This window comes from Heloderma suspectum, chromosome 4 (assembly GCF_057233095.1).
Source record: "Heloderma suspectum isolate Gila_16-S chromosome 4, 16-S_ref, whole genome shotgun sequence".
In the NCBI taxonomy this organism is placed as follows: domain Eukaryota; kingdom Metazoa; phylum Chordata; class Lepidosauria; order Squamata; family Helodermatidae; genus Heloderma; species Heloderma suspectum.
Genome location: NC_139461.1, coordinates 279,696,961 through 279,718,850, shown reverse-complemented (window position 1 = coordinate 279,718,850; position 21,890 = coordinate 279,696,961). Strand labels below are relative to the sequence as shown.

The window sequence follows — 21,890 nt, the reverse complement described above, 5'->3', positions numbered from 1 at the left end:
TGCCTTGGAGAACAGATTATCTCAGTCTCTCCATACTTTGAGAGAACATTGGTCTAAATATTCTAAACCAGGGGTAGCCAACCTATTTGGGCCATGGGCGCATTTGGCAATTTAAGAAACTGTCCTGAGCACCACCACAAAACGTGGGGCACAGCAAAGGACAAATAACTCAGAACACTGAGTACAAGGCAGAGGTGAGGCTGAGCTCCAACACAGTAAACAACCCCCTCTGAACCCACAGTTTTCAACACGAACAGAAATCTATTGGACAGCAATCTCAGCTGCTGGTAAGAAAATGTGTTGCTGTTTTAAAAGTGGGAGAGGTAGGGCACCTTGGTGGGCATCAAGAAAGGTATCTGCGGGGTGTGGTACTTGTGGGTGCCACATTGCCTACCCCTGTTCTAAATGTATCCAGAACACCAAATTCCTGCTGGACTTGCCTTCTGTCTCGATTGTCGAAGTGGTCTGCTAGCTGCTCCTGTGACATCCGGAAGTCTTCGAATGGCTGTTGGTATCGGGCTTCAAAGGAGCCTTCTCTGGCTCGGCCAGCCATGAGCTGACTTGGAGAATCTGCCGACCTCTCTCGGAAAGCCGAAGCCCCAAAGGGGCTAATTTCACCATTCTCCTGCTTCAGATAGGAAAGAAGCAGAAGTACATCTTTCAAACCAAGTACATCCCCTTCCCTGGAACACACACAGAAGAGGCCTGTATGCCAGCAAGTCCCATTCTCTTGAATGAGCAAGAAAAGGAGTCCTTGTGTATACTCCCCGCCCGCACTACACATGTGGAGATCTACCTATCATTCAAGGTAATGGGGCAGCTCTTGCTGGTGTAAAATTCTACAGGTGCTTTGGCTTCCCCCAAATGTACACTCAGATGCAGAGATGGCTGAGAGAGTTAGACAGCTGCCATAGAAGAGAGAGCTGGACTGAAAGCTCAGTTCAGCCAACAATTCACTGGACCTCAGTTTCCCACCAGCAGAATGAAAAGGTGTTGCCTTGGGGATGTTTGAGGAATGCGATCTTTGGAAAACTGATCAATGTATGCTAAAAATGTGTATTTTGAAAAAAAATACATTTACAGATGCATATTTAAACATTATTTTTAGTGCAGGTTTTAAAAGGGGAAAACCACACACATGAATGCAGAAATAGGATGGAACGGACCTGTGGGTCGACAGACAGACAGACAGACAGACACACACACACACACACACACACACACAGTGTCAAGGACTGGTCAAGTTTCATTAATTCCCAGACAGGAGGACAAATCAGTTCAAGGTCATTATCACATTTAAAATGGCAAGAAATCGCCCAGCTTAATGCTTTTATCCAGAAATGAAGGTAGGCTTTCATGCCACAGTTCAGGTGGCCGAGTTTGCAGAAAAGTTCGGAGCTTTGAAAAAGTGTGGACACTTAAGCAATGCACACTGAACACTTCAAGGCACACCCGTAAGTGTGGCTCCCCTTGCCTTTAGCTACAGTTCTAAAAGGCAGTGAATAGAAGCACTCGTTGGCATGCACTGAGTACAGCTTATTTGGCTTGCGCTGTTATGCTTGCTAATGGCAAAGAGAAGCTGTTTCATTGTGTAGTTATGGACCCTGTAAGCAAGTTAGCCACAGACTCCAAGAACAAAAGGCCTAGAAATCTATCCAAAGGTCATGTAGCTTAACCTCCTCATACTGAGGCAGCAGCCACCCTGCCCAAATGATCCTACAGTAGAATAAATTGCATTAAAGCAGAGGCAACACCCTCTGACCAACCCTGCTCACAATGTGCCCAAAGCAAACGGTAGGACATGCAATGGTGCAAGATTCTCAAAGAGGTCCTTGGTACCATCAGAGTGCACCAGTAATTTCACTTTTCTAATCTCAAACACCATTGGTTGAATTCACACTGATTCACCTAATCCCTTCCTAGGGGCGTGGCAGGCTTTTTTCTTCCCCTGCCCTGCCCAGACTACGTCTGACACTTGGGAATCGTTTCTATTATGCTGCACAGGCTGTGTCAATACTTAAGAGTACCAGACTTACTTTGCCAGGGATAATATCTATTTTAACCAACAAAGAGGCCAATTCCAGATCCTCACTGTAGTTGTTCTTCAAAGGCACAGCCCGGTAACCTAAAAGAAGACAAAAGGAGTTGGGATAAGAGCCAACTAAACTGCAGTTATATATCTGCGTTGTGCACTAAAATATCCCATAACACGAGGAGGGAAAATCCAGGCCCTGTGGCTAAAATGTAGGTGAAGTGCCATGCCATTCCTTGACCTAGTGTTTTATTGAGGTGTTTTTGTTTCTTACTGAACTGGGAATGCCGTTTGCTGTGTATTATTAGAGGCAGAGGGAGGAAGGGCATTAGGAGGAGGAACACTGTGGAGCTTGTGGAACACTGGGGGCAACAGGTCAGAACCAGTGGTCCATATGGACTGCAGGGGTTGGTGGGCCATTTAAGAGGAAAGAAGGGGGCTGAGCCCTTCAACACTAAAATGTGATTCGGGTTTCTTGGATTTCTGAGCTTTTCATAAATAACCGCAGTTGTTCTTAGGTTTAAATCAACAACCTCGAAGACTCTTTTGTGCTCTTTTCCAGTTAAAGGCTGAGGTTATTGTGACTCCCCAAGAAAGGGCTGCTAGAAGCCAGTTGGCAATGGACTGCATTATAAACATTTATGATGAGTTCTAGACTCCTCGTCTATTCTGATCTTGCTAGATCACACCTGTGCTGCCCAGGAGACTGGGATGTCTCTTCCACACATACCTGTCTTCAGGCCTTTAACTGGGAATGTCGCCTGAGCTAAGAAGTTCTGGTCACTGAACATATCCTCTTCATACACCACAAAGCGTAGGAAGGCAAACTCAGGATTATTGACATGGAACTGAAATGACTTCTGGGACCAGGCAGGATTCAGGCCATTGTCCACTATAGAAAGCAAAAAATTATCAGCTATCATTTTTGGTGCGCATGTTTTGAAGACAAATTAATGCAATATCTTCAACAGCAGGTAGCTTAAGCCACAATAAAGCTGTTAAGTCTTGATGGTGCCCCAGGACCCTTTTGATTCCTGAACGGCGATTTTGCAAATTAAATGCCGGAGCAGCCCTTTCCAATGTGCCAGGTGTGTCATAATCATTCCTCTCATTCATTCAACTGCACAAGATTCCCAGTATTCCCAAGTAAAGTTAGCGAACTCCACCTTTCATAGGGATGGGGCGAGAATTCAAAGCAGGGATGCTCGATTATGCGACAGCCCCTGCTCACATTCTGGCGAGCAGCATCCGAGGCGGATGTAGCACACCTCGACCTCCCCACTTTGATTCTGCTCACATTCCATTGCCTGGGGTAGTGCTGGTCGCCCTGGAAGAAGGCCTCTCCGTTAGTTTACATAAGCAGGGACTGGAATGGCTGCTCATGAGAAAACAGCTGCTAGGCATCAAAAGCCACCCCATGGGGTGGGAGGCCACCCCATGGAGGGTTCCAAAGGTGCTGGTGTCTCCCCCAGCAGCAGTTTTCCCAGCAGCAGTCCTTCAAATCACACTCTATGTAAACCAACGGAGAAGGTGTGATTTGAAAGGCTGCTGTAGAGGGCAACAGCTCACCCACTGCAGGGGTCCTCATGCCCCAATGGTCCCCCTCACAGGGTGGGCTTTTCCTCTCCAACTGCAGTTTTCCCAGGATTTATATCAATTTGGGTATATGTGTGATGGGGGGGGGGGATGCATTTGAATACTCGGAGGGTATGCTAACAAAAAAAGATAATTTTTGAGCCAAATATGGAGGTTTTTGTGTGTCCCTACTCCTTAGACAACCAGTTGCTGGAGACGGAATCTTTTAGTTGTCCCATCATCACAGCATGCACCCATCTGCTTTCAAGGGATGGGGGATGCCGCCCCCGAGATGTTGCATATGCATACTGAAGAAACTAGAGTGTCTGCATGCACGTATAGCACAACCTTAATGCTGTCTCCCATTACTTGTCATCGTAGAAGAGCAGTGCGGTACACATTATAAATGGCTCATAAAAAGGTGCAAAATTTCGTACAGCTCTCCAAACTGTGTCACCCCTTAAACCTCCTCCCAGGCCACTCCCAGAGACTAGGCTTTGCCCTGTGGCATGACAAATGGAGACTGCGAGAGTCTGACTTGGCCAAGTCAGTCCAGCTGGGCTCATGGCTGAGCAGGAATCACCCTTTCAGGTGAGAATCCCATGCAACCATATCCACCAAAACCGCACTGGCTCACGAACTTAACTAAACAAACAAGTAGCGTTTGGCACATTTGCTGCTGCTGTGGTTAACCTGCTGCTTTTTCTCGCTTCACTCCTAAGAGGAGAATATTGGATTCTTTCCTGTCTTATTAGAACACAGCAATCACTAGAAAGATGTATTTCTTCATTTATGTAGGCCAACATGCTCCAGCAACTGGCCAGGGTTGTATAAACCGGTTCATTATTTCCGAGTACACCAATGCCTACTGGCTTGCTAACAAAGTTCTTCAGGATGTGTGCAGGCTTATTCTTGTAAGGCCATGCAAGCGATGGATTATCACAGCGTCTCTTGATTAGCTCAAGCACCAAAAGGTGCAATCAGCTCTTTAGAACCTTCAGCCATTAACACCCACCTCTGGCCTAAAAGATAACCAGTTAGCAGCTAAGCTTGTCCTGTGTTTGCAGAACCAGCACAGAAGATGACTAAAATGAACATGTGTGGAAAACCCAGGTTGCAGAGTTATTCCTTAGCCTTCAGATAAACCCAGCCCATTTTTTTTTCCTGGACTTATTTCCAAGCCTCATAGACTCCTCTTTCAAAAACTCTTGTAAAGAGATCAAAACTCACCCCAAAATTGTTTGGGGAGCAGGTCTTCTTACATAGTAAGATGATGCAGCATGGCAAAGCTGGACAGAGAGGAAACCCCACAGGGCACAGAATGCAATTAAAAAGTAAGCATTTGCTTTATTTCAGGAAATTAGAGTTTATGTGGCATTAAAAGTAAAAAAGACAGAAAACTTCTAAAAATGGCAAAAGCATAAGTAGAAAAGTACAAGGTATCTTCATTCACTAAGTGGCGATTGCAAAACAGGGTCCCTTAAAACTTAGTTGGTTCCGAGAAAATCTCTTTGTTCAACCATTTATTGCATTGAGATCCCTGCAGATCATCTAATCTTTCCAATAACAGCCAAAGCATGCCCTTGAGATGGTCACATGGTGCCTGGAGATACAGGGGCTAGAACAAGCCAGAAGCTACCCCATGGTGGAACACACATACACCAATGGGAGCAATTTGCTCCTGGCAAAAATATGACTTCCTGATTGAAACTTCCCATGAGATTGAAGACTTCTCCAATCACCGGTTGAGCAGAAAGGATTTAATCCATGAAAGCCAGGTTTGAAAAACTAGCTGATGAGAGGGAAGACTAAAACTCACCAGAGTCATCTTATGCTATGTTAATATGGAGAGCTATATGACAGGCTATTTAGTATTTACATAGCCTTCCAAGAGGCAATGGAGCATATACACACACAAGTTGTTTTGAGATTAGCTTGGGAGAGGGTGCGAGCTGTAGAAAGATGGCATTTGCTCAGCTAAGATGACAAACTTTACAAATCCAGCCACTTTTCTGCATGCAAGGTACTTTGTTTTCTGAAAACTTTTTATCCACAATCTCAGTGTGGACCAAAAGCCTACATCAGCTTTAATCTACTGTTTGGACTGTACTGTATGATTACTTTAATCATACAAAAGATACCATCTCATCAACTCTACCTGTCTAGTTCTTTTCCAGCCATCTAAGTAATTCAATACATCCTTGAGCAAGCCACAATTCTATAGGCTTATCTTTTCCACAGGCTGTAGCCTCTATAATTTAGCACCAAAACAGAAAGCAGCCCCTCTTTGGCTTAGAATTGCTTGTAGCTGTTCAGAGGAAACAGTGCTCACCATGTCAAAGACCCCCACAGTACATTTGAGGCAAAATGGATGATACAATGAACCTTTTCAAACCTCATCTTTACACATTGATCTGAAGACCTGAGAAAAGCAGCACAGAGGCCAGGGTGAGGAGGGCAACAGGAAGGAACCCCAAGTGTCAGATCATCAAATAGCGAGCACACCAATCTGGCGATGTAAAGGAAGTTGGTTTATCAAAGTGATAGTGGGGGGAGAGAGAGAGACAAAGAGAACGAACTGAATGTTTCAAGGTAGGAGATACAAAACAACACTGCCTTTTTTCTTTTTTTGCAATCCTGTCTAAATTCTGGGTAGTCCCGGTACTCACCCACCATCTCGGTCTTGTGCTTTGCATTATCATACTCTGCTCCAGATACTTCAACTTCTACAAATGGGCAAACAATTCCCCTTCCATTTTTTGGAAGATGTCGTGCCCCAAGGACCTATGCAGAGCAGGCAGAAGGGACAAAAACACACCATTGTTTTAAATTGTTTTCCTGACCAACTTCTTCTATGTATTGCCAAAAGGCACCCCTATCATTGGAGGGGCCGTAGATCAGTGGTAGAGCACATGCTTTACATGCAGAAAGTCTCAGGTTTGATCCCTGGTGTCACGTTACTTCGTCCTCCCTCTTCCCTCTTCACAGTCAACACACTCCAAGATACCAGGCTTTAGGCTCACTACTTTTTTAGTTAATGATCAGGTTCCTTACAAATGCAAATTCTAGGAAACTCTCAGGCTACAAAGGAAACAGCTACTCCACACAATTATGAATACCAATAGAGGAGCCAAAGTGGAAGTTAGAGAAGTTGCTGGCAGTTTGAACAAGAACTTCCGGGCCATACTGGCTTAGGAGGGATGCCCCTCCCTTACAGTAGCTTCCCCCTATGCAGGCTATCATGCAAAGCCAACCTGGTGGAGCGTCTGAGCTCCGCCTCTAACTTTTCCCGCTTCGCTCTGCGACGGACCCTAGCATCCCTCAAGTCATGCCCCTCACTCTCCTCCTCCCCCGAGACCTGGGTTCTCATGGAAGAGGAAAAGGGGGGCCCTTCAGGCTGAGCCAGCTGTGTGCCAAGGTCTTGAGAAGAAGGCCTTGCCACATCTGAGCTCACTAGGGGGGGAGCCTCCCCCTGTTCTGGCTGTTCCCATTCTGAATCTGAGGTGCTAGCTATCTCCACATGCTCAGATTCATTACTGACACCTGGCATCTCTAGGTAGGGCAGGAACCCCTACCTGAAACCCTGGAGAGTTGCTGCTAGTCAGTGTTGACAAAACTGGGATAGATGAGCCAATGGTCTGACTCGGTATAAGGCAGCTTCTTATGTTCCTAGAAAACTCAAGTACAGATGAGATTTTGGAACCCAAAAAATGTTTCTAGGTCTCTGACTTCCATTGAAATGCAATGAATTACATGATGGGCCTCAGACCAATTACTCTAGTGAGGTGCCAGTGACTTTACCAAGAGCCAACACTTTGACAGGTGCATATAGTGTAATGGCACTATAGTTAGTTCTAGCAGGCTTGTTCCAACAGGCAACCACAGGTGCTGAATATGAGTGCTTCACTTCATCCCTGGTTGGGTGAGGTTGCGTGACCAAAGATTCACTCCTTTCACATACTAGGTACAAAACTGAAGTCTGTGCATGGCCTAATTTGACTGAAATAAAAACCTTTCAACGGCAGTTTAAGGGAAGTTGTACGTGTCTGATATCTTAAAAAAGAGCCCTTGGTCCCAATCTAGCTGAAGTCAGTCATGTCTAAAGCTACAATCCTATGCACACTTACCTGGAAGAAAGCCCCCTTAAAGCCAGTAGTAAACATGCTTAAGATTGTGCTGTCTCATTGAAGGCATTGGAACAAGTCTGTTATGACTAACTTGCGTCCCATGCTTTCAATGGGCCTTCATGCCCTTGACCCTGTTGAAGTTAGTCATGAATGAGTTCCAGTCAGCATGAACAACACTAGAGGGGATTCAAAAGTCCTTTGTCTTGCCTCTCAGAAGCCATTTTCAATGTTCTGGATAAAAGTAGCATGTTGGTGTTTGTGGTGCGTACCAGGATGGGAGCAACAAACCCCGTTTTGCATTTCACTTAAATTATGAGTTCAGAGTTGTACCTATGCTTTAAACTTAGCAACTCCCAGCTAAGTATTGCACAAAATTCAGAAATGGGATTTCTAAGTGGAGGGAGCCACCTATGGGTGGCAAAAGATTGCTGACAACTTTCCCCCCAGAGAATTGTTTTCCTACAGCAGTTCTAGTGGGTGTCTTCTCTCATTTAATATCTGTTTCAAAGAGATTCTTGTGACTGGTCTTGGACCAAAATAAAATATTCATCATCATTGATTCTTGTGACTGAATTCTGGGCTGGGTGGCATATTCTGATTATCTATCTATCTATCTATCTATCTATCTTCCAAGAAGGTCCAATTGTTATTCCAGGGGAAACAAAATTACCCCCATTAAACATTTGCTAATTTGTGAGAGAACAGATTAAATGACACGCCAGTACAACATGATATTTATATGAAAACAATATAGGAATGGTTCCGTCTGCCTTATGAGGAGCCAGATCACCAGTCTATCTAGCTTAGTGCTCTCTACTTCGATTGGTGGCAGCACTAAAGGCAGAAGGACTTTGACAGCCGAACAACCTACAGGACTGAACCTGGGAGCTTGTGCATACGAATAATGTCCTCCGCAAACCCACACCACAGTCTTTTAATTCATAAAGTTTTCTTAGACATTAGAAAGTTCTACTAACATCTCATTCAGACATTGCAAAAAATCAGCCCAAGGGAGATACTGGAAATTCTCTCTAGTTTAAACTGTTTTATTGAAACAAGCCAGGATTAAACCATGGTTTCTGATCGTTTCATGTTTCAACAAACCATAGTTTAAACTAGACAGAATTCCCAGTTTGAGTGTAACAAGAAACTGCAGCTAGTTTAAATCAGGAAGTTGATGCTTCTGATCTCCACTTCATGCCCAAGCTCATTCCTGTAGTGTTAAACGATGGCTTAGCATTACATCTGAACTGGGACAATAGGAGGCCACCAAATTTAATGGCCTATGCAATCCCCCATACATACTATCTGCTGGTGGAAAAGTGAAAACTAGCCAGGCTCCATTCCACAGCAGAGACAGAGTTGTTTGTAGAAGACATACATATACTATATACTTGCATCACATCCTTCATTGTATAATGTGGAAATCTTTTGATGCTTCAGACAGGGGGCGGGGGGCAGGGGGTGGGGGAGGGACATGTCCATCCACAACAAAGTCAAAGCAGGGACACGGCATGTGAGCACAAAGCACAAACCTCAATGGAAATAGAAAGTGGCTCCAGCCCATGTAGAGTGTTCTTGTCAAAGGGGTCGAAGGAGTCGTCCCGCATGTTGGCCGGCTGCAACATGAAGCCACATCGGCCTCCAGACATGAACAGGGCCTGATTCATTTGCATTGGCTTGTCTGCAAAAACACAGGGATTTTGACGAGGAAAAGTTCCAGCGCAGAATTAACAGGATGGTTCAGGACAACAGTACAATGTCTGAAGTACGCCCTTACCAAAAATCAATGTCAACTGGCCAGTTCACAAATCCCTGAATGCAATTCTCTGTGTACTACAGTGTACTTTTTCAGCTTGTGAAGACAGTGAACTGTACTACTAATGTTACTAAGGGCGCAATCCTACACATGTTTAGACAGAAAAATCTCCTACACCCTGCTTTCCCTGCTTGCTGGGGAAAGCTGGGAATTGTACTTTTTTTCTGTCTAAGCATGCATGGGTTTGGGCCCTAAAAGACTTAGTGGTAGCACAGTAAGAAGTTTGTTACCACTGACAATGCTCTTCACAGTTGGGAAAAAAATCACACAGTGAAGCCATCTCTTGGTACTTCTATACTCCGCCTACATGCTTTCAAGGCATATTTCTACATGTTTCAGGTTCCATGAATTAGGTCCAGATGAGCATCCTACCTACCCTGACATGTCCATGTGCTATCCTAGTCAAGCAGGGGTGCGGAACCTCTTTAAGCCCAGGGACTTGGGAGCCCCATTCCAGTGGTGAGGGGGGCCCTTGACAAAAGGGGGTGGGGCCAAAAGCAAGCGAGGCAGGGATAAAAATACCAGTATATTTTAGCTTAAAGCATGTACTGCTGATGAGCAAGCCTTAGGAGAGGCATTCCTGGCTTTTAGAATGGGGAAAAAACTCCACAAAAGCCAGAAAGCCACCAAACAATTTGTGATTGTGGGGAAAGGGGGTGGGGGCATGGCCTTCTGGGAAATCCCAGAGGGCTGGATTTGGCCCCTGAGCCTGAGGTTTTACACCTCAGGCACAGGGGCAACTGCTCTGATCCCCCCAATTATTTCTGTGCCAAACTCTATGTGTTTTAGGAGGGGGGTGCATTTTTTTTCCTCCCAGAAGCAGATGGGAGTCTTAAGAACATAAGAAGAGCCATGCTGGATTAGACCAAGGGTCCATCTAGTCCAGCATTCTGTTCACACAGTGGCCAACCAGCTCTCGACCAGGAACCCTCAAGCAGGGCACGAGCGCAACAGCACCCTCCCACCCATGTTCCCCAGCAACTGGAGTATACAGGCTCACTGCCTCTGGTACTGGAGGTAGCATGTAGCCATCAGGACCAGTAGCCATTGATAGCCTTTTCCTCCAGGAATTTGTCCAACCTCCTTTTAAAGCCATCCAAATTGGTGGCCATCACATCCTGTGGTAGCAAATTCCACAGTTTAACTATGTGCTGTGTGAAGAAGTCCTTCCTTTTATCTGTCCTGAATCTCCCACCAATCAGCTTCATGGGATGATTTTGAGAGAGAAAAATGTCTCCCCATCCTCCACCCCATGCATAATTCTGTAGACCTCTGTCATGTCTCCCCTCACCTTCCTTTTTTCCAAGCTAAACAGTCCCAGCTGCTGTAACCTTCTCTCACAGGGGAGATGCTCCAGCCCCTTGATCATTTTAGTTGCCCTTACTAAGACACAGAGCTGGGTATATCTTTAAATTGCCCATTTGCACAAATAATTTAAAAACATGGCACACTCCGAAGCGTAAGCAAGCACAAAAAGAGAGCTGTGGCCGATAATAATGCAAACAGCTGAACGTCAGACCGAGTAGAACCAATAACTTTTGCCTGCGGTGAAGACAAGGCCTAAACTATGGTTACCACAGAGAGTTACTATTATATCAAGGAAACACCCCAGTGAAAGGTGGCTCTCACCTGGTGTTTGGAAGTTGAGTGCCACCAACTGGCTGCCACAGATCCACATAGCCAGAGGGTCATAGTTGGAAGAGTCGAGGCGCTGTCCCTTTGGATAGATGCGGGAAAGCTGTAGCCGGTTGTACTGCAGGAACTTCTTGCCCTTAATCTTGTTGACATACTTCTCTGCCTTGGTTTCAGGGAAAGAGGACATGTCTCTGTAGCAGGCCCTGTCTGTGCCAATCTCTGTAGAGGACATGGGGCAGACACTGATATAGAGCAACCTTTGGACAGGATGCTCCCACCACGATATGGGCCAGGAAAGAATGTGTTGGTTTTGCAGAGCAGATAGGCTGATTTTCAGTTGTTTTTACAGATCTTCAGAAATCCAGGGACAGTTCTCACATCTATGTGTTGAAGTCAACATGAGTTTATGTTTTCAGTGAATTTGTACATACAGATTAGCCCTATTCAGATGTTTGTCTGAACACGGGTGGGCTAAAACTTTGTAGGGGGAAAAGGGGTGCATGCAACCCCCATCCCTCAGTGTCCTGGTATGTGCAGACTCCTCTTCAGACTTTTGCGCTGTGTGCAAAGGTTTGAATAGGAGCTGCAGTGCACTGGGACACGTGTGTGTGTGTGTGTAAGTGTTCCCCTGTCCCCTACACAGTTTTAGCCCACCTGTCCTCAGGCAAATGCCTGAACAGGGCTAACATGTGCTGAGTATGGTTAAATGGTTTGCTTTTTGATGATTTTATAGGGCATGGTGAACTGCAACCAAGACTTGTTTGAACCATTAAATGCGACAGTTTGACACGCTCAAATCCACCAGTTCTTTCAATGCATGAATGGGTCATGGGGTTGCACTGCCTAGCCCCTGTCATGTGCACCAGCCAATCCCCCTCCTGCAGTCGTTGGGGGAGGCACAACCCTGTAACTCTCTCACACACTGAAAGAAGGTTTGAGAATGTTTGAATGAACCAATGGGAAAATATAAAGTCATTAGGATCCACCCTCACTTTTTCCTCAATCGGTTTATTTTTTAAAAGTCAAGTTGCCGCTTAGTTAAACTAGAGTCATGACTATATGTCCAGGGAAGCTGAATTTAAATGTAATTTTGCAAGGATTGCAAATTAGATTTTGAACCAACATCAAAACACAAATAAACTGAAAAGGGCCAGTTCATTTCAGCTCTGCAGCTACTTTTGTGTTTTTGCTCCATGGCTACCAAATAACATTAAAAGACTTATGTGTGAGAGCTTTAGCAATCACCTATGACATTTGGATAGGGAGACTGGATGGTGCAGTGCTCCAAGCCTTCTGGTTCAACGAACTTCCACATCACAAGGCTGAATGGTTGCCAGAGGTTGGGTAATCAACTCTTGCTATGCAATGGGTTATTGTACAAAATTAATAATAGATGCCTGATGGAATCTACACTTACTCTCTTCATCAAAAGGAACAGGACGACAGTAGATGACTAGCTCAGAAAGCTCCAGTGCTATCTTCTTTCTCCTCTCCATCATCTTTCCTTCGGAGAGCTGCCAAAGGAGGAAAAAAAAGGACTGGATGGTCCACAATATGGGTAGGAACACTGGCACAGATACAAACTTGACTGCAAAATCAATGTTCAATGATCGAAAATGAGGAATCGCAAGACAATTGGACTTCACTGTGGTTTGGAAAGTACATGGGATCTTTTTGTCCATTTTTCTACAATAGGAGATCTTTAAGGTCCCAGAAATATTTTTTCTCACTCAATCTTTTAAAAGTTGATAGAGGCAGCAAGGAGCCAACTACTGTCAGGAACAGTAAGTAGGATGAGTGGAATCTTGCATTTCTCTTCCATTATTATTCTGGTATTCATATAACACTTGGATTCTGTCTGTTAAAGAGGTCTGCCAGGAATTCCAAATCTTGGCAAAAGAGTTTCCAAACTCCTCTACCATAGGTTCTCCTGTGGAAAATGGATGGGTGCGTGTGTGTGTGTGTGTGTGTGTGTGTGTGAGAGAGAGAGAGAGAGAGAGAGAGGGAAGGGGGGGATATATGTATGTATGCATGCATGCATGCATGAGCTCTCTCGCGCTGTGTGTGTGTGTGTGTGTGTGTGTCTGTCTGTCTGTGTATATATATGAATGAAGAATATTTGGAGGGTGCCTTGGGAGTGGGGAGTTCTTGACATTTTTCAAATTTACTTTTGATGTATTTTAACTGAAAAAAGACAGAAAAGGAAGGAGTCTCCCCCAGCCCCTTCACCATCTTGCAAAATTACAAAAATATACTTCTGGAAGAACAATGTATTCTGACATTTTGGTAATATATCTAGTAAAGCAGAATCTCCACATCTGGGACAGAATTTGGTGGAGGCTGATTCCATAAGCAGCCCTAATACTAAGCTCCTCATGGGAAAAATACACACATACAGGCATTTTTTCACCATCCAGGCAAACTTGGAATTAAAACAGCTGATGGGAATCAGCATCTAAGATGCAAACTACACATTCAGCAGCAAACACAGGGTTGGGAGCCCTGGCTCTCATTTCTCTGCTGCAAAGCAGGAGTGGGCACAATTTGTAGGCATTTCCACCTGCGGCTTTCCTGAACATGTAGCTCAGCTCTACATTTAGAAAATGGTGCTGTCCTTGCAATGTTTTCACACAACATGTTCCACACTTTAAAAACATAAGAAGAGCCATGCTGGATCGGACCAAGGGTACACTAAGTCCAGCATTCTGTTCACACAGTGGCCAACCAGCTGCCCAAGGGAAAACCACAAGCAGGACATGAGTGCAACAGCACCCTCTTGCCCATGTTCCCCAGCAACTGGTGTACTTATGATATTGGAGGCAGTGTGTAGCCATCAGGACTAGTGGCCACTGATTGCCTTCTCCTCCAGGAATTTGTCCAATCCCCTTTTAAAGCCATCCAAACTGCTTGCCATCACTCCATCTTGTGGAAGTGGATTCCATAGTTTAGCTATGCATTGTGTGAAGAAGTGCTTCCTTTTGTCTGTGCTGAATCTTCCACCAATCAGCTTCATGGGATGCCCCCGGGTTCTAATATTTTGAGAGAGGGAGAAAAATGTCTCCCTATCTACTTTCTCCACACCATGCATAATTGTGTACACCTCTGTCATGTCTCCCAACATGCTTTGCCCAGCTCTTTGTAACCAGCTTGCTCTACCAAGTTCAAATCCCAGGGGAAAGGAATTTTTACACTCTTCACACGGCAGCCAGAATATCCTTCATATTAGGTCCCTTATTTATTTAGGTTTTGGTTTAAGTTTAGGTTTGGTCTGTATACCGCCTACCTGGCAACTGCCCTTGGGGCAGTTTACAATTAAAAAAAACCTAAAACAACAACAACACAATAACCAACACAAAAATGAAAATAAAACAATAAAAGCATCAGAGTAACACAATATTAAACATTTAAAATATTAAAAACATCAAGGAGCCATCAGTAAAATTAATGAACATAGCAATAGATTAAAGATTCAATGCCTGCTGGAAAAGGAAGATCTTAGCCTATATATAGTTAAGACACCAGGTGGATCTCCCTGGTAGCCACCCATTGCGCCACTGTGGGCAATGGCATCCACAGTGGCTTTTGCCTCTCTGAATTACAATGTTTTCGGACAGAGAGCACATCTTACCCTGGCATCAGCTGTCTGGGCTGCCTCACGGATCTTCTTCACCCAGTCCAACAGGTCTTCATGTGTGTTAGCTGCTACATCCAGGGACCATCGCGAGACAGAAGCCATACTGATAGAGAATACAAACAAGCGGCTGTTTTTGCCCTCAGGGCGGATGGCTGTGGGGAAAATGATCAGGGCAAAGCATGATTAGGTCATGGGGACACAGGCCGCTGCCTTTCTCCAGAGCCTCACAGCCATACACTTGACCAGGAGAAGTGATTTGTGCTCAGCTGAGACCACAGTTCCAGCCCCAAAATTCTCGATAGCATGCAAGTAGCACAGATCATACCGACACAATTTTCAAAAGTAAGGGAGAAACAACAGATGCAGAAGACTGGAAAGAGATGCAAATTTTGTCTGAGTTTCTTGCTGTCTATATCAGAGTGCGGTGGAGTATCCCAGTTTTTGTTTTTTTTAAGACAACTACAGTGACCTTCAGCCTTTCCAGACCAAGGGCCAACTTTTAATTCCCTTCTGCAGTTTAGGGCCCATTTTAAAACCTTACATTTATTTTTCTTTACTATTTCTGCTTTGTATATCTCCATCTATACTTCTCTCTGGGTCCATTTTCCTCCTTCCCTTCCTCAATCTCTCTTGCTCACATAAAATGGTTAGGAAGGTACACGGGAAGCGGCCTTATACCAGGGTCAGGCTATTTGTTCATCTTGCCCAGTACTGCCTAATCTGACTGGCAGTGGTTTCCAAGGCTGAGGTCTTTCCCGCCTGCTCCCTATTCCTCATTTATTTATTTAAAACATTTGTACCCCACCCAATGAGCGCAAGATAGCTCACTGGACCTCAAGGAGCCCAAGACAGCTAACAATACATGTTAAAACAGTAACTGCTTTTTAAAACTGTGTGATAAAAAAAAAATACAACAGTCATAACAGTAAAATGGAAAATAAAAATCTAAAAAATGCAAGCAATCATCCAAAATAATTTAACCACAGCAGTAAAATCCACATCAAAAAGGGAACACTATTCGTGGCCCAAAAGCCTTCCTAAAAAGGAAGGTTTTGACTGTCGTACTGAAGGCCCTTAAATAGAAGGTGAGATCAGCCTCCTTTGGGATCTATTTACCTGGAGATGCCAGGGATTGGATTTGGGGCCTTCTGAATGTGAAGCACATGTTCTACCACTGAACTATGGTCCCTTAACTATGGTTCTGGCATTTCTGGAATCACCCAGCTCAGTTGACTGATGACCTAACCAGGGGTAGGCAACCTGGCACCCTCCTGATGTTTTGGACTACAACTCCAGCCTCTAGACAGTATGGCCAATGGTCAGGAATTATGGGAGTTGTAGCCCAAAATATCTGGAGGTAACCAGCTTGCGTACCCAACCTAGACTATCAACACAATTCACTATACAACACACTATAGCAACATCCTCAGGTAATAATACAGAAGATGCAAGATACAGTCCTCATGGAGATACATGGATATGTTGCCCGAGAGCTGGTGCTCAGTAGGAAAAAAAGCAGCTCAACAGAACTGTTGAAGAGGGCCACTTTCTACCCAATAATCTTTTCCTGGGACCCATCTCCAGAACCAGTTCAGACATTACATTCTATGGACACTGCAGATGAGTGAACTGCCTAGTCTTCTGAATTCTAATAAGAATGTCACGTGTGAATCACCAGTGCACAGACCTTGTCCTGCAGTCAGAAGCATGGAACTCCAGAATTCCATATTTGCACCTGGATCGACTGCAGGCGAAGCTGCAATGGGTGTGTAAAGAGGCAGAATACTCTTGCATCTGCAATTCCCACTAAAGAGTAATACCCAAAATAGTCCTGTGTGGGTGAAAAACAGCTTTGATCATTTAGCAACACAAGACTTTTTTCCTGGAACAAAGCTGTGTTAACAGAGAGCTTGTACACTAGCAAGGAAAAGGAGAATTAGTCAGGGCCTAAAATCCAAATTAGTCATGTCTTCTTGCCTTCTTCATCCACTTACCAATCTGACAGGATGGTACATCCAGGACCCCTCCAAGCATGTCTCCCAGAGGACTGTTTTCATCTAGCTGCTCCTGGAAGCAAGATCACAGCATATTACTACATTTCTTTGCATTTTATAGTTTGCCTGCCATAAGAGTTTCAGGGCAGGCAATAGCACTCACTTGTATGAATGCATTCTGTTTTTAAATAGCAAAACATTACAAAAATGCTAAAAATACCTATTCTTGCCTTAGCTGCTTCTCCATTTCCACCCAGAGATCCCTCTTCCACACCCTGCTCCTGTCTCTGGGTTGTATCCAATGTTAATCCTACTTAGAGTAGACCCATTGCAATGAATAGGACTTAAGGTAGACGAACACTGGATACAACCCACCAACTTCTATGTCTACTACTGTCCCATGTAATTTGTGAGTAGCAAAGTAGAGCCATTCACAGTCCTCTGGGCAAGGATTGTCTGGAATTACACAGATGCTGAAGACTAGCAAAATAAATTCTGGTAATATTTATGTAGCATCTCAGAAAATCCTTCTTTTATCCACACAGATCATCTCACAACTGCAGTAGCTTCCAGTCATTATCATCAGGTACTTCTATTCTGCTTTTCCACAAGACATGTTCAAGAAATTGAATCAGAGATTACAACATTAAAATGGTCAATAAAAATGTTCACTAGTAACAACCAGAGACAGCTGATAAAACACCTTAAAACAAATAAATTAAACTAACATTCTAAGGAGATTAAACATAAATATAACATCTTCACAGGTAAAATGCCTGCCGAGAAGGAAGGGTCTAAACACAGTGATGGAAGGCCATCAAGAGCAGGCAAGGGAGGACTCCCTAGGCAGGGAGTTCCAGAGCCTCGGCCCGGCCACAGAGAACACCCTCTCCCATGTCCCAGCCAAATGCAATTCAGATGTTGGTGGGACGTACAGGAGAGTCTGAAGAGAAGGTCTTAATGGGCAAGCAGGCTCATATGGGAGAAGGTGGTACTTTAGATATTCAGAAGGCCTTATTTCAAGACCAAAGCTCAAACTGAGATCTCTGCTGAATCTGAAGGCGAACTCTTCTTTAGAAGAGACTTGGAACCTTTGCAGCTCCCTCTTCCCCATTCATCCAAAATGAATGCTCACCTCCCTCTCAGGCTCCAGGCCAGTTGGACTAACAATTTCTTCCACGTAGTTAGAAGGAAACCACAGCTGCTTCTTACCCCCATAGTCTCCTCTCCACCTGGGAGAAACAAAAAGGTGCACGTGCAAAGCATATTCAACATAAAAATACAAACAATATGCTGTATTGAGAAAACCAAAATTAATTAATCAGACTATTAACATGTGGCATTAAGCAGGCTTGTAGAGCTTACTAAGTGTGCAATATGCAGAGGGCCCATCAAGAGTGGAGTGGGGAGGAGGGTATACTCTGTAAACTGGTATCCTGCCTTGGTTGCGACAAGCAGGAAAACTCTGGTCTGTCATTCACAGGAAAACCCATTTCCCAAAACATTACTCTTTACCAAAGTGCTCTGACTCAAGATGAAAGTGTTCCTGATTAAGGGCTGAACTTGATCTCAGCAGAGGACCCCGAGCCTAGATGTATTCTTCTTCACACAGTGCATAGTTTAACTATGGAATTCGATACCACAAGATGTAGTGATGGCCACCAATCTGGATGGCTTTGAAAGGGGATTATAAAAACTCATGGAGGATAAGGCTATCAGATGGCTACTAGTCCTGATGGCTGTATATTACCTACAGTATCTGTTGCTGGGGAACATGACCAGGAGGGTGCTATTGCCCTCATGTCCTACTTGTAGGTTTCCCACAGGCAGTTGGTTGGCCACTGTGTGAGAACACTGGATGAGATGGACCCTTAGTCTGATCCAGCATGGCTCTTATGATTTTAGAAATGCACATCTTTCCCAAACAGCTACAAAGCAGTGGGGGAAGGGTACAATTTGGAGGGGAGAAGCAATAGGCAGGAGAGGGAGTTGTAAAGGAAAAGTGGTGGGTGGGGAAAGGGTGAAGTCTGTCACTTCTTTCCTTCAAATTTCCCTCTCCGCTGGCTGCTGTTCAGCTATTTGGCAATAATCTGGGTTCCCAAACCTGAGTTGCTCCTGAACATATAGGTTCAGCTCTAAACGTGAGGCACAGATCCAGTTTAACACCTTGCATGTTTAAAACACATAACACGGCAAAGCTCCTTGAAAAGCTAATCTCAGAACTGGGGAAATCAGCAAATGATTTCTGGCTACTTGAAGATGTGATAGCGGGAAAATCTTTAAAAAGGGCTGGGCATCTGACGAGTGGGATACTCACCATCCTCCTTCTTGCTTCTCCACATTCTGGATGACAGCATTTTTTGTGAAAGTGAGCTCATCCTCCCGTTGAGCCTTGTAGTCAAATAAAGCCTTGACGGCACACTAAAATAACACAGAAGAACGAGGCCGGGAGATGACCGCAAAACCTGGGGTACTGGGGTGTGTCAATGAAAGGAAGCGGAGCAATTCTTGCCAAGGAATTATGCAAGAACCCACTTATAATTTGATCTCTCACCACATCCCTGGTGGCCAAGTGTTCCCACCAATGCCTGGGCCTGGCTCAAAAGCTGATGGACCAGGCCATGAGGACTTCCGCACCAACGAGGTCTCATTGCACATGAAGAAGAGAGACAGCGCAGCGCTATTCCAACTTGCTATATATCACCTCCTGCCCCACATTTTTAAGACCCTTCCTCACCAACAGAACAACCCAAGAAAAGTATGTGTCAGAGCTGTGACAGGTTCTGGCAGCAGAATTCCACTTTGCTCTCGCCTCTGCCAATTGCTAAGATCAGACTCGCCATTCTGTGTTTCAGGAAGGAGGCTTCCTGTTATCCATCACAGAACAGCACATGAACACCACAATACTTGCACTGGGGGCTGGTGGTCCCGATGTCAGTGGGGCAGTGAAGTTGCTCAGGGTTCCAATCAGAAGTCTAAAGGGGCTATCCAAGGTGCTGCACTGCCCCACTGACATTGGAGCCACCATTTCAGCACACAAGGAAATGGGGGCCAAACTACAGGTGATAATGGAAATACGTGAATGCATCTTCATCTTTTTAAAACGTCTACAAATAGCAGCCATGGGAAAGTCCAATCCAGTTGGGATTGCAGTGCTGGAAGACTTCAATCCTCCGCATCCCCGGTGCTCTTTTCCCAATGAAAACCACCCTCCCCCAAAGTTGCTATTTGCCCTGATAAGTGAGAACATAATAAATAATAAATAAATAACAATATGCAATAATAAACAAACATGCAGGCACCCAGCTGTGCCTGTATGCTTCCCCAATCGCAACAAAGGGCCTCAAAGGATTCACAAGACTGGCTGGCAAAATGTATTTATTTTTATTTATTATTACATTTATATCTCACCCTTTTTCCTCTTCCAAGAAACCCAAGACAGCCACTTCCTCTACATTTTATCCTTACAACAACCCTGTGAGGTGGGTTAGGCTGAGAAGCAGTGACTGGCCTGAAGTGGGCTTCATGGCCAAACGGGAAGTAGAATCCCAGCTCTCCCGAGTCTCAGTCCAACATTCTAACCACTACACCACATTGGCTCCATTTGATGACCAGCTGGTCTCAGCCTAGTCCCTGTTGTAATAAAACATACCCCCAAATACTAGGGAAATACCTTGAAGGTTGGCATAGGGTTGGCCTCAACATAAAATCCCGGATTCCGTCCTTCATAGAGCGCACCATAATCTGGCTCCTGGTGAACAAAGGAAAAAAGGTGAGTCTGTCGGTATGCCTTCCGCTGCCAGTTTTTTGGGCAAGGATCACAGGAGATAAGAGGGGGCTAACTTACAAAGCCACCTTACTGCTTGAAAAGCTGGCAGAGCAAATTGTACTGCAGAGAGAAAAGCAGGGGCACCCAGAAGTCTGGGCTAGGTAAGAAACGCAGATCTTTTTTTCTAGCTGGGCAGTATCAGGGAACATCCAACTATGGGAATCAGTTCCATAGAGCTTTATTATAAAACAGGGGTAGGCAGAAGGTAGATCTGGATCTACTGGCTGATCTTTGGATGATTGGCGGTAGATCAGAAAATATTTCTGACCCGGATTGTTTAATAATAGCAGCAACAAAAGGCCTTTTTCCTCACTCCCCACCCCCTCCAAGTTATACTGCTCGAAAGAAGAAAGCATTCCAAGCAATGAAAGAAAGCATTATATTCCTGGAGTAACCAGAAAGGGGTTTTGGTGTGGAAGCCCTGTGAGCTCTATTCAGTTATGGTAGTCAAAAACAAATTCCTGTGCTCAGATTTCTTTCATTCTAAGTGTATCCCTTTTTGCATCAGGCTCCAGTTGGTGGACCTTGGGGTTCTAGTAAAAAATGAAGTAGATCCCACAAGCCTGAAGTCTGCCCCCACTCCCTCATTCTGGAAAAACAAGATCAGTCCCATTCTCAGCCCTCGAGAAAGGCACTGGACTCCACCCAGTCGATGCCTAATGCCACACTCACCGCCGTCCCAAACTTCTCTAGGGTTTCCTCATTAATCGAATACCTCAACTTCATCTTCCGGTACAGTGGGTGCTTCTCATAGTAGCTGACTAAATCCACCAGGCTGTCGAATTCTGAGTTACCTAAGATGACTGTCTGGTTATCTTGCAGCACTCGGCAGTGCTTGATCTTCCCTTCTGCCCTGGGGGACAAAACACCAGCAGAACAAGTGACCAGAGAAACCACTTCCCAAACAACGACGTGATTACAGATGGAGAGTGTTGCGTGTGGGCGATGGTGGTGACAGGAGGGAGTTTACTTTCCCCTCCACTGCAATAAAGTTGGTGCACATGCAAAAACCAATCCATAGCACCTGGGAGAACAACTACTCACCGAAAGGAGATCGCATAGGAATTTGGCTCACTCCTCTTGCGCACCAGGAAGGCTCCATCCCGTGGCACCCTCATCAGCATGTGCTCAGCCAGAGTCCGGGTGAGATTGGCATGGTACCATCTGGAAGTTAAAAATACTGCAGTCTAAGTGAATGGCTGGACAGCAATACCTGACAAACGTATTTGTCAGGAGTAAATGCCA

At 44.9% G+C, this 21,890-nt stretch overlaps 1 protein-coding gene across 2 annotated transcripts in view; it reads right to left on the bottom strand.

Moving 5' to 3' along the window:
- Window positions 1-21,890, bottom strand: part of PLCG1 (phospholipase C gamma 1) — a 122,809-nt gene that overhangs the window by 4,143 nt on the left and 96,776 nt on the right. The window contains exons 18-31 of one of the 2 annotated variants that reach the window (XM_084853959.1): window positions 21,690-21,809; window positions 21,318-21,498; window positions 20,490-20,567; window positions 19,134-19,237; window positions 17,952-18,048; window positions 16,817-16,889; window positions 14,817-14,974; window positions 12,606-12,702; window positions 11,183-11,407; window positions 9,270-9,418; window positions 6,277-6,391; window positions 2,763-2,924; window positions 2,037-2,125; window positions 441-628 (exon numbers count right to left, since the gene is read on the bottom strand). In XM_084853959.1, the coding sequence (XP_084710085.1) occupies window positions 441-628; window positions 2,037-2,125; window positions 2,763-2,924; window positions 6,277-6,391; window positions 9,270-9,418; window positions 11,183-11,407; window positions 12,606-12,702; window positions 14,817-14,974; window positions 16,817-16,889; window positions 17,952-18,048; window positions 19,134-19,237; window positions 20,490-20,567; window positions 21,318-21,498; window positions 21,690-21,809 (1,836 nt within the window). The remainder of the gene's footprint in view (window positions 1-440; window positions 629-2,036; window positions 2,126-2,762; window positions 2,925-6,276; window positions 6,392-9,269; window positions 9,419-11,182; window positions 11,408-12,605; window positions 12,703-14,816; window positions 14,975-16,816; window positions 16,890-17,951; window positions 18,049-19,133; window positions 19,238-20,489; window positions 20,568-21,317; window positions 21,499-21,689; window positions 21,810-21,890) is intronic. The other variant, XM_084853960.1, reaches the window with a different exon arrangement.